This window comes from Cavia porcellus, unplaced genomic scaffold (assembly GCF_034190915.1).
Source record: "Cavia porcellus strain 051 isolate PalLab524CR breed Dunkin Hartley unplaced genomic scaffold, mCavPor4.1 scaffold_20, whole genome shotgun sequence".
Classification (NCBI taxonomy): domain Eukaryota; kingdom Metazoa; phylum Chordata; class Mammalia; order Rodentia; family Caviidae; genus Cavia; species Cavia porcellus.
In genome coordinates, this window is record NW_026947503.1 from 58488994 (window position 1) to 58503603 (window position 14610).

The 14610-nt window shown below is 37.8% G+C and overlaps 1 protein-coding gene and 1 long non-coding RNA gene across 3 annotated transcripts in view; one reads left to right on the forward strand and one right to left on the reverse strand.

The window, feature by feature from the left end:
- LOC106028570 (uncharacterized) overlaps positions 1-9485 on the forward strand; it is a 41320-nt gene extending 31835 nt beyond the window's left edge. Inside the window, exon 4 of the long non-coding RNA XR_010041490.1 lies at positions 9353-9485. This is a non-coding gene — a long non-coding RNA (uncharacterized LOC106028570). The remainder of the gene's footprint in view (positions 1-9352) is intronic.
- The window catches only part of Mib1 (MIB E3 ubiquitin protein ligase 1), a 125335-nt gene that overhangs the window by 68004 nt on the left and 42721 nt on the right, over positions 1-14610 (reverse strand). For both annotated transcript variants that reach the window (XM_063231857.1, XM_063231856.1), the window contains exons 7-9: positions 12154-12337; positions 8738-8882; positions 6576-6709 (exon numbers count right to left, since the gene is read on the reverse strand). In XM_063231857.1, the coding sequence (XP_063087927.1) occupies positions 6576-6709; positions 8738-8882; positions 12154-12337 (463 nt within the window). The remainder of the gene's footprint in view (positions 1-6575; positions 6710-8737; positions 8883-12153; positions 12338-14610) is intronic.

The following is a 14610-nucleotide window of genomic DNA, read 5'->3' on the forward strand; positions in this document are numbered from 1 at the left end:
CACGAGCCAAGCCTGGCACAACACCACACTCCAGGTGCAGTGCTCAAACTCAAGGACAGAGCATCAGCCGCCTCTGTCTCTAGACAGGAAAAAGGAGGCAGCCTGCTTTTAAAATACTCAGTGCTACTGAGAACAGACCATGAGTGACTGCACCCAGTGGTCCCCAAGCTCCATTTGGCCACCCTCACAATGTAGTCAGCCAGCCTTTCCCCCCAGCACTGGGGACTGAACCCCAGGCCTTCACACTGAGCTACATAGATGGCCAGTCTTTTTGTTTTTTAATTACTTAAAGACAAAACAAAATAGAAAACGGGCAGAAATAGTACATACTTTCAAAGAAAAGAAACAGTAATAAATCACTAGTTGATGTATACATATTATCCCCCCACAAACAGTTGTTCAAGATACAAAAATGGAACATATAAATGGGAATTCAACCAGGGAGACTGCAAACAGTTCTGTTCAGCTATCCAACAAAAACTAAGTAATATGGTTATCAATCCTATTCACTTAGACATGTACACATTTATCCATATCTGCATTTATGTTGAGACCTAACAAAACTTATTAGATTAAAATGATTCTGAACAAAGATTAAAAATATTGCTAGATTTCACATCATGACACTCCAAAATCAGGACTGGATAATGCAGTGCCTTTTCCTTTCCTTTCAAAGTATTTGTTCATTTCATCATGTATCATAAGATCAGTTCTCATAAACTGTTTAAAGGTTTTACGCAAGCGTGAGTTTTCTACCTTTCTATATTAGAGGGAGAAACAGAACAACGTTTTCCTATAGACACATAAAACTAAAAAGACATATAAAACTGCTGTATAAGGAGTTCTACCATGGTGTCTGTGCTGTTTCTTCTTATCATCAACAGAATTGGCTATATCAGGTAAAGTATAACTGAACATATCAGAACATAACAGAATTAACAGAAATACAACTTTGTAGATAGTATAGAGCTACAAAAACAGGTAGTAATCAAATGACAATGGATATTGTGGTGAATCATTGTCATTTTCAGTATAGTTGTCTATACTCCTCAACTTGATACCAGCAACCTACAGGTTTGAATAAACTCTATCAATAATAAGCAGCAATCAAACAAGTCAGATTTAACTAAGATCAGTCATGATACAGCGGTATAAGTCATACAGGGATCCTGATTGAGTTAATAGGAAATTAAAGATGACCACTGTGCTATGATCTTCGGGACAGCTGTCTATGCCCCCAGATCCAGTGCTTGTATACAAACTAGGACCGAACAAGTTCCAACGAGGCAAAGTGGTACAAGTAATAGGGGTTTTAATTCCTGATACACTATTAGCTATATCTTCTGCTGTTTTTTGTTTTTGTTTTTGTTTTTTAAGACTATTCCTCCCGGGCTGGGGATTTAGCTCAGCAGCATAAGCTCCTGCCTTGCAAGCAGGTAGTTGTGAGTTCGATTCCCGGTACCGATAAAAAAAAAAAAAAAAAATAGACTATTCCTTCCCTTTACTTCCCCCGAATGAACTATATATTTTTGGGTCTCCCCAGCACTCATGGTTTTGTATTGGGGGGGCAACCTGCTATTTACCTAAGTGTTTCCAAACTTTCTCACTCCTGGGCTGGATTTCTAGTTATATTTTTTCATTTATTAAAGCAAGTCTGTTAAACCTATCCATAAATAATGGTCTAGTTACCCCTATTACTCTCTGGTTCCCTATCACATCGAGTTCCATTTTCTCATATTTTATTTTGGTCCATATAACCTTCTTCAGGCTAATTATATTTCCTATAAAGAGCATCTCGGTGGACCCTACCTCTTGATCCACTCTGCCTGAGATTCTCTCTTTTTTCCCTTAAGTTAGTGTATCTAGGCCATCTATATTAGAAATTATACCCAACCTTCTTTGCCTTATTTCTGTTGTGCTCTTTTTCTGTCATTAGTTGTCTGTCTTCTTCATTTCACTTTCTGCTCCATTCACTGTGGCCTCTCTGCCACTGTTTCTGGAATCCTGGTACTTTTCTCTCTCTTTAGAATGTCCTGCAGTACTCCCAGTAGAGTCGGACTAGTGGTTGGAATTCCCCCAGTTCCTCTTTATCTTGGAAGCACCTTGTTTCTCCATTAATTTCTAGGTACAGTTGTGGTGGATATATCAATCTTGGCTGGAGGTTGTCTTTCAAGGCTTGGATTATTTCGCCCCATGCTCTTAAAGATTTGATGATTTGTGCAGAAAAGTCTGCTGTAATTCTGATGGGTGTTCCCTTGTAAGTGATCTGTTTCTGGTCTCTGACGGCTTTTAATATTCTGTTCTTATATTGGATTTCTGGAATCTTAATTATTGTATGTCTGGGTGTAGTTGTGTTTTGACTGTAGGTGGCTGGAATTCTGTTTGCCTCATACATCTGAGCATCTTTTCCTTTTCCTATGTTTGGGAACTTTTCCTTGATTATTCCTGCGCATAGCATTTGTAGTTCCTTTGTTTGTACCCCTGCTTCTTCATTCACATTCTTTATTCTTAAGTTATAAATCCTCTTGTCATCTTCTAGCCTTTGTATTGTTACTGCTTGTTTCCTTGTTATTTTTAAGAAGTTTTCCCTTTCATGTTCCCACATTACAAACCTGTTCTTCAGTTTAGATAATCTATCTTTAGTTTTTTTCAAGCTGTTATGCCAGCTTTCAATAGAGTTTTTAGTTTCCTGGTAATCTCTTTGAACCTGCTTCATGTATTCTATGTTTTCTCTATTTTCTCCATCAGACAATTCTCCCCCTTTTTTTTGTTCTTCCATTCTACCATCTGTTTTTTCTTGGGAGGTGTTTAGCATTTCTTTAATTATTCTATTTATATCTTGCTTTACTTGGTTAAATATTTCACTTTTGAACTCATCTATGAGATCCCGAAGATACCACTTTATGTCTATTGGTGCCATGCCTGAATTACATGTTTTCTGTCCTCATTCTCCTTTGCATTTACCTTTCCTGGATCAGTGTTCTCAGGATTGGGGACCGAGAACCCTTTTTTATTGCCTCCTCTTCTCATATGTTTTGTTCCTTCCATACAGGTGTATATAGGAGGCCCAGTTTTTGTCGGTTTCAGTTTGTCTGAAGCGTGCTGACTAGGTGGTCCCGCCCACTGCAGTGTACTAGGAGGTACAGACCCGGGCAGCCTATGATGGGCCCGCCCCTCCAGGTCAACCTACTGAAGGCTTCACTGTGTTAGGATGCACTGCCAGTCGCAGGGACTTGATTTTGGCTAGCCTACTGGGTCTCAGTCCATGGCATCATCCAGGTCAAGCGTTCCCCACCAATCCTGCTTGAGAGGGGAATATGTGACTGAAGTCACTGTAGCACCCTGTTCTGGCCAGTCTGCCTGGTCCTAGAATGTCCTCTGTTGGAACCTCTTTGTCTATGGAAGGGTCTTTATTCCTCTCACTCACCACAGGTTGATGCAGGGTTCTCCGCCAGCTCTGCTCTCAATTCAGTTCACCGATTCCTATTCTCAGAGCGTTCTCATCTCCAGTAAGTTGAAACTAGCAGGCTATCCCAGCTGTGCCAATTCAGGCACGGCAGTGGTAGCAAGTTCAAAAAGCGAGTTCTAGCAGCGGCACCAAGACTTTAGCTGTTCCAATCGTAGCACCAGAACTGCATTTTCAATTGGTTTCTCTCAGCTTAGTTCATTCCTGGGTCAGCAGGGTATATCTCTCTCTGCTTTGGACTCCCCACACTGCACCATTCCTGGAATCTAAGCTGGCTATCTCAGAGAGCCTCTGTAGGTGCTGTTATCTATCTGCCATCTTTTCTCAATCCATAGATGGCCAGTCTTTAAGACAGGGTTTCACTAAATTGCCCAAGATCCTCCTGCTTCAGGCTCCCAGAAGCTATGCCATCACACCATGGCCTCATCAGCCTTTTAATATCTTATTTAAATTAGAATGAAAAAGCAAAGATCAGAAACTCTATTGAAAGCTGGCATAAAAGGATCAGCACAATAATTCAAAACAAAAGGAGAAAATTGTGGAAGAAACCAATTAGAAGAAAACAAGGTGGGGTGGAATTTTTACTTAAAGATGTTCAAGAATACTTCTCTCATCTTAAAAAAAAAAAATAAGCAGGAAGATACTATGAAAAAGTAGGAAAATTAAAGCCCCCCCCCCCAAAAAAAGAAAATCCACTAGAAACTAGTTTTGCCAGGTGTGGTGGTACACGCCTATAATCCTAGCACTCAGGAGGGCTGAGGCAGGAGGATTAGAGTTGAAGGCCAGCCTAGGCTACATAGTGAGTTTAAGGCCAACCTGGACTACAAATAAAACCTTGGGTCAAAAAACCTATACATTTTATGTAGCATGAAACGTTTTTTATGTATTAGTGTTTTCATTACTTCTTGACATCTCTTTCTAAACCTTAACTCACAGAGATAATATATGTGAAAGCATGCTCAAAACGAAGATAATAGTATGCATACGCATGCAGGAGGACTCTCTCCTTTCTCATTCTGTCTATCTTTCAATGGAGGCTTGAAAGCAAATGGATAGAACTGCCTTAGCAGACTAGGGGCAGGAGACCTAAGCCTGCCACAAGAAAGAACAAGGAGCAGTCCTTTCTAACAAAGAATACAAACAAAGCAGTTCTTTCTACTCAGCAAAGGAATACATCATGGAATACTACTCAGCCATAAAAAGGTAAAATCTGAGGGGCTGGGGATTTAGCTCAACAGCGTAAGTACCTGCCTTGCAAGCACACGGTCGTGAGTTTTACCCCCAGTACCGATTAAAAAAAGGTAAAATCTGGCCATGTGTAATAATATGGATGAAACCACAAATCATTATATTAGGCGAAATAAGCCAGGCACAGAAAGGTAAGTCATAAAAGTTGGTCTTATAAGAGATTGAGGATAGAATGATAGTTATCAATGGCTGGGGAGGAAAGAGAGACAAAGAAAGGAGGAGAAATCAATCAGTGGGGATTAAATTATGCATAGAGGTAAAACATTCTAGAATGATGTTCCACAGTGGTGACTATAAAACATAATGTACTGTATATTTAAAAAAAACAGAATTTTCAAATATTTTTACCATAAAGAAATGATAAATGCTTGATGAAAGAAATTACATGTGTTATAATACCACATAATTCCACATAAATATGTACAATTTTTGTTTTTATGCATCAGTTCAACAATAAATTTAAATAAAAGAAAAAAATTATATACATAAGATCAAATAAAAAATATATGTGAAAGCATGCTCAAAAGTATTCTTAATATAGACCCATAATTAACTGATGGAAAAATGGAGATGTAGTAAAATATAAACCTGCCTGACAATATAACGAGGCAGTAACACTCTACCTTTCAAACACAGAAAACCTCTGGTATTTCAATATGTGCAACAAGTTATGTTTGCCTCATCTCACTAGGAATCCTCAAACTGCTGTTGGGTTATTGCAACTGATCTCCCTCTAATAAAGATAAAAGATCACATGAATTTACAGCAGGAATAAGATATTAACATCTTAAAATTATAGATCTGATCTTCAAATTCTAGCATACTTAAAAATAAGCCACAAAGGTGAGGCAGAAAAGCTGCCTCAGCACAGCAAGGATGATTCAAACTGCCACTCTGACTACGGCCTGCTGGACGGCATCGTCTATAACACCAGCGTCAGTGTGGTACCAGTGAGAAAGCCCAAGCACGCGACTAATGGCAATCCTAATAAGTATCCTTGTGTAAATGGGCGGGGAGCAGGGGTTGAAGGGAGGGTGAGGACTAGAGGAAAAACCAAAACAACCAAAAATGTCATGTGTAGTGCAAATTCTCTAGGATGAATGTGATCATGATGTATTTCTAAAATACACCAATAAAATCTCATTGAAAAAAATGAACTGACAGATTCGTATTAACTGAATTAATCATTACATTGAATAACTTTTAGAACTACACATAAATATTATGCAAATGTGATAATAAACCTAAAAAGAACACTTTGAAAAAGTTTACAAATATGTTAAGATGAAAAGTAATTCTATAAAATAGAAAGAGCAGCTGAAGAAAACATCTTTAAACCCTAAACACATATGTATGGCTTGTATGAATGGCCAAATTACAGCATAACCTAAGAATCACAAGAAACATGACCTCTTAATTCACCATCATTTTAAAATGTGAAATGGTCAACTTTCATAGAAATGGAAAAAAATTTAGATCAAACATTTTACAACAGATTAAAACTGCTTATAAAATTTACTAAATACACTTAAAAGATGTCATACAATGACATTTGAGAAAAACTCATCAAACTTGCCAATAGAACATTAATCAATTAAAAGTCTAAATGCAAATTCTGTCATAATGAAATATAAAGGGTCATAGAATTCAATAAGAACATGAATATATTTTAATACGCACTTATGAATGACTGGTGCCTGATTCAAATACTTTAGAAAAACAAGACAGAATGAATAGATGAGACACATGTAGCATAATCTTAATAATAATTCAGTATATGGCAAAATCCCAATGTTGAATATAAAGTGCATTATACTCTTCTATTTTTGTGTATGCTTCAAAATAATTTTAAAATGCTCACATCCACATCTGGTCTTTTTAGCAAATCTTCCACTTTAGCAACATCTCCATTTGCAGCAGCCTTAACTAATTCTTCATTGAGATCACCAGATTCTTGAGTTTCAAATAATTTCTTCAGGAGCTGAGACAGTCTTTCTGCAAAGCATCAAATATAGCTGCTAATATAGGAGGGTTTTAAACCTTAACTACCACATAACAAGTATTTTCCATATCCCTATAGTCTACTGTATTATTACCATCATTGGTATTATTCTTGTACTGTGCTACAGATAAATACCCATGTAAATTATAACCACTACTATGTCAAGCTGCATCAGATTTAAGCCCAAGGAGTCTACATTTTCTTCATTTATGTATTTTTAGTTATAATTATAGAAAAAAGCAAAGTTACACACTAATCACTCAGAAACAGTACCAATGACATTATGAATGAAGGCACCAGGCAGGATGGGAGTACAAACTTTCTTTTGGGTTTTAAGCATATCACAATGACTCTGAGAACTCACACTGACCTTAGAATAATTCCACATCTCAGTATTTATGATTCAAAAGTAACTATCATTGGAGATTTGCTTCATGAGCATTACTACCTGGTGATACACTTTAGAAACACACAGATTTTTAGTTGAAAATGGACACCTAAGGGCTGGGGATTTAGCTCAGTGGCATAAGCGCCTGCCTTGCAAGCAGGCAGTCGTGAGTTCAATCCCTGGTACCGATAAAAACGAAAAAGACCAAAAAAAAAAAAAAGAAAAAAAAGAAAATGGACACCTAAATGCCAATGACAAGACTTCATTAAGTACTAACTAAATTTCTGTGTATGTGATAGCAGGAGTTGAACCCAGGGCCTTCACATTGAGCTACTGCCCCTTTTTCATATTTTACTTTGAGGCAAGGTCTCACTAAATTGCCTGTCTGATCTCAAACTTATCATCCCCTCCCTCAGCTTTCCAGAGTGCTGGGACTACAGACAGGCACTGCCATGCCCAGCCAACTGACTGTTTTGAAAAACACAAGAACCACCTAGGAAGACATACAACAACCCTTTCGTAACATTTTTTCCCCCTAAATAGTATCAATCAATACAGCCACTAAGTTCTACTCCTTAAGTCCTAGAGTACTGAAGGAAAGCAAAGAAGCCACAAATCGAGGCCAGGAACAAATCTCAGTGAGTCTCATCCCCATTGCTGAGTAGAAAATTAATTATCCTTCACTCTCACACCTTGTGGTTACCTAGTGTCATCCAACCTCCACGTAGAAAATAAACATTACTTAGAAGTTTAGTACACTGGCAAACTGTAGCTGAAGAGAGAAAAGCAGATAAAGCAGGAAGAAATACAAAAATAAAATGGAAACCACCTAACATTTTCCTTTTCTACCTTTCATTTACAGCTATGATTCTATCTTCTTTCCTAGATGGTAATAGTGTACACACAAAAATCTGTAATCGGTGTGAAAGGAACTGAGTCTGTGTATATACAGCTGGAGAACAGGCAGGATAGGCTGTGGGTAAAACGTCTATCCATGCACCCAGAGGATGCACATTTTAACATGCTGTTCTACTCATTATTGCATTATTGCATTATTACTTATTAAATGGCAAGAAAAAAATAGAGCTGAGGTGTAAAACTCCCCATGAGAAAGACACTTGTTAGCAAGAACGCTGGAAATATAAAGTATTCTAAGAAAGTGATGGTTCTCTTCAGGAAACAAAACTTTTGACTAGTGAAAATAGTTGCATTTCAGCTGGGGATTTAGCTCAGTGGGAGAAGTACCTGCCCACCATGCGTGAGGTGATGAGTTTGATCCCCAGTACCAAAATAATAATAATAATAATAATAATAATAATAATAATAATAATAATGAATTTCAGGTATGTCAGGCTTGATACAGAAAAGATTCTAATATACCCAAGAAAAAGCACATGGTTAAGGGGTTTTCCAGGGATGTACCTCAGCCAGAGTAAAGGACTATCACATAAAAAAAGAAAAAGAAAACCCTGTAGTGAAAGTTTTAAAAAATACTCAATATTCAAGCAAGCCTGTGTAATGTGGGAGAAAGCAAAGCACACATAATAGCATTATCTGCATAAGCAAATTAGGGAATCAGCAAGGGTTCTATGTAAACCATATTACTTTTAAAGATGCACAATATGAAACCTACCACCAGAGGCATTGCTGATAGCAGATCCTGCAGATGCTACCTTGGAAACTGCTGCTGGATTATACGTCCAAGATGTTCCACAAACTTCCACCTTTAAGTCACTGTCAGAATAAATCTGTTGTACTCGCCCAACTTTACCTAAAGTCTTAGAAAGAAATGAGATTCATTTTTCCAAGGTTAAGGTAAATACCATAAAATTAATCATTATTCTCATAAAATATTGATTTTACTTATTTATAATTTTAAAACTTTTAAAGGATAACCATATTGTAATGGATTAGCTATTAGTTATAAACATTAAATAGTAACTTCCTAAAATATTTTATAGTACATTACAATATTTGATAATTACTACTTTCACAAGAATATACTGATAAAATATATCTACTTCATGAAGTTTACACAAATTTATTCTGATATTCACCCCCTCTTTTTTAACCCCAAAATACATCTGAGAACTAGCAAGTGAATTAGGTCAAATCAATCATCAATACAGCCTAAGAAAAGGAAGTCTATTTCTAAACAAAAACTATTAACAAAGAGCTCAAGCTTGCATCTACTTTTAAATCTTATTTTAATTAACTTTTTTGTTTTACTCTGCCGATTCCACAACAGGGCACAGAAGTACCATGCAATCATTGAACTGGAACAGAGGCACAGTCAGGTGCAGACCACAACCTGCAGCAGCAGCAACTCCTGCCAGGCAGCAGACCGCGTTCTCACAGCTTTCAATGTGCCAACTCACCCGAGCATGGGATTCTGAAGCAAATACTATTAAGCCTATTTTAAGTCCCAAACTGTCTCTGATGCACAAAGCATATCACAACAGTGGGTAACTCATGAGAGCGGCAGTAATACTTACCTACTGGGCCGGGGGAACCGGTCCTTGGGTTTCTCCCCTGGTTTTCTGATTCTTACAAATGCCCCTTTGCTTTCTGGATGACCCTGTAATCTTTCCACCCCCTCCTTCCCTTTCTCTACTGACCTACTCCTTTTCTTTCTTCAGATCCCTAAACTAAATTATTATCCAGAAATTTTTTCCTTAGTTTTCTTATTCTTCTTGAAAATTCAATTCATTATAAAAATTATCACTTTTTTCCCCAAAGCACTAAAAAACAACACCAAATTCTAATATCTAACTTCCCAGTAGGTATTTTCACTTGCAATCTTTCACCTTCAACTCTGTGAGACTATCCTCCTTTCCTCCTTTAACATTTTACCACAGAAACTGCAAACAAATAAATGTAGAGAGCAAAACACTGAAGCCTCACAAACCCATCAGGCAGTTAAAATCGTGGTCAGCTCATGACCAGTCATGTCTTGTCTAGCCGCTAACCACTCTCCACTCCTGTACTATTTTAGTATCATCCAAAACACTAGGAAATTGTTTCCTAATATGACTGTAATACTATCTGCTACCAACTCAAAGTTTACAACAACTGTCTATCATATAATTATCAGTGTTTTAAATTTCTAATCATCTCATAATTTTAATCACGTTCCAAACAAAGTCCATACATATTTTTTCCTTGCAAATTATGCATTGAAGAAACAGTATTATTTGACCTCTGAGGCTTCTTACAATCTGCATTTTGCTAATCAGTGTAGCTGAACATGTTTTTGGTCAGTGAGAACCTCTTTAGTTGGCTACTCTTCAAGCATGGCTCCAGGAATCTTTCACCGCTTTCCTGCTATCATACATATGACAAGGGGCTTTGTCCTCCTCACTTTCCGCCGAAGAGCCACATCTATTCCCTTCCTCAGGGAACCTTGATGCCTCACTCAGGCAAGGCTACTGAAGACCACAACCCTCAGCACTGACGTTGCCTACTGTTAAAAGAATGTTGATCAATTTAGGCCTTTTCATGGACAGCACTAAGAAACAGGATTTTTGTTTGTTTTGTTTTGTTTAGCTTTGAGCACTTTTTATTTTATTATATTTTTAAAGATGAAATAAACCATGAATTCAAATATTCTTCCAATTCAAATTGAAAGGCAGAGTGTTTTTATTTAACTTTTATATTATCTTCATGTCTTTCTCCCTGCTGACTATTCTGGTCTCAAGATCACTGGTGATGACAGAATTAGAACTATTACATTAGTGCTCATTAATATCAATATATAGTCTTTTTACATTTTCTTAAAGATTTTTAAAATAAATGCTATTTCATTGTTCTTTAACACAAAACATTGACATCAGAGTTTTTTCTTACCAGCATTATTTTCTTAAATTCTTTAAGATTTGGTTTTTCTTTCCAGTGACCCAAAGAATACTTTTTGCTTCACAGACACAATGATTTTACCAGAATGTTTGTTTGTTATCTTTTTAAGACAGGGTCTCATCGTGCAGTTCAGACTGCCTTTGAACTCACTTTGTAGCCCAGGATGACCTTGAACTGACAGCTATCCTCCTGCTTTAGCCTCCTAAATGCTGGGATTACAGGCATGTGCCACTATACCTCTTCTGTTTGTTTTGGGGACAGGATCACATTATGTAGTCCAGGCTAGCCTTGGACTCACTCTGTAGCCCAGACTGGTCTCGAACTCATAGTAATCCTCTTGTTTCAGCCTCCTGAGTCCTGGGATTACAAATGTGCAAAACTATGCTCAACTTTCTGGAATATATTTATCTTTGATTTTAAATTTTCCCTTATTGTCTTCTAACAGCTCTTAAAGAGACAGCTGTATTGCTTCCAGCTCAGTCTTCAATTCTGAAATAACCTTTTTCCAATTCTTTCCTAAATTCTGTCACCTCATTTCTAATTGTTATTTTAATCTTTTATATCTTGATTTTCTTAATTTCTTTTAACTCATTTTGAATTATATTTTAATCTTCATCCATTTTCTGCACATGCCTTAGGGAAGAAGTTACTCTGTTCTTCGTTCTCTTTTTTCAGTAACAACTGTGGATGAGGGTTCTACTGAGCCATGCCACCTTTCTTCTGGACCCACTCCCTCCTCTGTCCCTACTGTCTCTATGCCACCCAATCTGTTTCTATTCCTAGCCCCTTCTCCTTGAGGCAAGGGCCTTGCCTTAGAGGGTGCTTTGGCTGCTTAGTTCTGAGTTGTTGGCAAGGCCATGCCATGCTAGCATACGTAGGTTCATTTTATTGATGTTTTGCCACCAGCCAGTTCACAAGGAGGCCACACACCCAGGGATCTGCATCACGCCACGGAGAAGTACCAGGGACACCTCTGCTGCCAGGCGGGGCATCACACTCTCCACTAGCAGACAGAGCTACCATCAAGATGACCCTAATCCTTTCCGGACCTTCCCACCCTGATTTCAAGGGAATAAATCAAAACAAAAGGCACAAGTACATCTAGTTACCAATTAGGTTTCTAAAATGAATTTACTTTTAATTAAGAGTATGTGGGCTAAGTCTCTAGCCCCAGACTGTTTGATATGTACTTACTGGAAGCATCGCTTCAGCCCATTCTCCATGCCCTCTTTGCAGAAGTTTAATTCTCTCCAGATCATAACAAACTTGCACTAGGTCGCCCACCTGAAACTGTGAGGTGCCTCCTTCTGCACCCTGCGCAGCATCCCCGCTGCGCACAATGTTGGCTTTGGTGAGGACAGCAGGATTAAAGGTCCACCTGTGAAAGCAAAGCCCAGCTCAAAGCAAGCACACGTACATATTTCTAATACTGCAGGAGGAAACCCTGAGACAACAAAAGTCAGGCAATCCTTTCAAATTACACTCTGAGTGATCTGCATTTCTTTTCATAATGTATTCTCATCTTATAATTTTATTATACAAATTAGGGAATGAGTCATCTCTGATCTCACAATCCTAATACAATACTAATATCTTAGTATACTTTTCTCCAGTTTTATTTTCCATGTTTTTGAAAGTTATAACAGTAATGTGACCATTGTTAAAAACTCAAACATTCCAGAAGCATTTAAAGTAAAAGTTCTATAACACAAATACATCTAGATCACTAAAACCATTATTAACACTTTATCACATAAACTCTTACAGACCTAACACTGTGTTGAGTGATCTTTATAAGCTATGTATCCACAAATGGGATCATTACACACACACAATATTCTGTTACTACTTTATTCAAATATAACACATCTTGGAAAATTTTTCAATGTCAGATATAAATCTATTTCACTCAGTTTAACAGACTATCTCCTCCAATGACAGACATACATTCAGGTACATAACCACTCTCCTATGAACTATCGCACGAAGCACTTCCACATTTTCATTTGCATAATTCCTGTACAAGTATCTTTGTGCACACTGGGTCAGTATTCCATCAGATTCTTAAAAAGAACTACTTGATCCAAGTATATATTTACCATTCTGATGGAGCCTAACTGCTCTACAAAAAAACATACCATTTCTCCTGCCATGGTCAATTTACAGATAAAAACATTATCTACTTTTAATTTTCATGCATGAGTATTTTCCATAATGATAATCATTCTCTCAAGATAAATGTAGATTCTGACTCACCATACATAAGCATTTTTCTACACTTCTACCACCTTAACACTGTCATTTTAATGACTACTTAGCAGTTCCATGTGTAACATAATACTTACTTTACCTAATCTCCCACTTGACTCCAAAGGAAAAAGGTGTTCTTGTCTAATCAGGTTCTGGAGATTTGGCATCTTGTATGTATACTTTTTCCTTAATTCAAATGGTTATGAGCATATAAAAAAGTCACAGGCTAAACCAACCTTGTTACTAAGTTCTTGTCTCCAATGATGACAATGCCTGAGTAGTATGAGTAGTCTGAGTATCAGACACAAACACACACACATGCATGCACGCACGCACATCCTGGGCTCCTTTTCAAGCCCCAGCCTTCCAGGCTTCCCTGAGCCGAACACTGAACAGCAGCAGGGCCCACTCCTGCCCTCTATCTGCAGTGCCCTGCTCCTGCGGTCAGTCACTCCCTCCTCTCAATTACTGCACTCAGAATTTTTCTCTCTCAAGTTTTGATCTGCCCATCACAAATGACCACTTCCTTTTGGGCCTTCGGAATACCCTAAATCCTTACCTTCTGTTCTACTCAGAACACTTCACTGCAGTTATTTCCAGTTTATCCAAACTAAAGATAAGCCCCACAATATCAGGAAACCAAATCTTGCCTGACTTTGTAATCCTACAGGGCCTGATATGTATTAACAGTCTTTGTTGAATAAGGAACAAAAAAGATTACTTTCTGGAGCTCAGATTCCTATTACTGTTTACACCCTACTGTCCAATAAAGAATTTTAAACGAGAATTTTACAATTAATAATACCAACTTGTATTAACATTTCCAAACCCCCCCCAAAAAAAGAGAATTATTTAACACAAAATACATAAATACATGCTACTCAGAACTAAACTTTAAAGGTTTTTTCTTTTTTAAAAACAGCTTCATTAAGATGTATCCACCTAGTTGAGGTGTGAGAATCCATGGTTTTTAGCGTATTCACAGAGCTGAGTGCGGTTCCCAGCTCAGGTTTCATCCTCACCTCTTGGAAACACATCCATACCTACCAGCAGTACACAGCCAGTGTCTCCTCAGCCCTAAAGAGCTGTAATCAACTTTCTGCTGATACGGATCTTCTTACTTTGGATATTTTACACAAAGACAATCCACACTCTGTGAACCTTGCATGGCTTTGCTTCTCTCCCTCAGTTCGTCCCCAATACCCATCTATGCTGGAGTGTGTCAGTACACTAACACCATCTTAGGGTGACATCTTGCTTTGGCAACTCCTTCATCAGCTGAGAGCATGTCCATTGTTTCTTTTTGGCTCTTATGAATAATATTCTACAAACAGCCATGTCCAGGTGTGTACACAGGTGCTTCAATTCTCCTGGGAGTACACACAAGTGTGGAACTGCTTG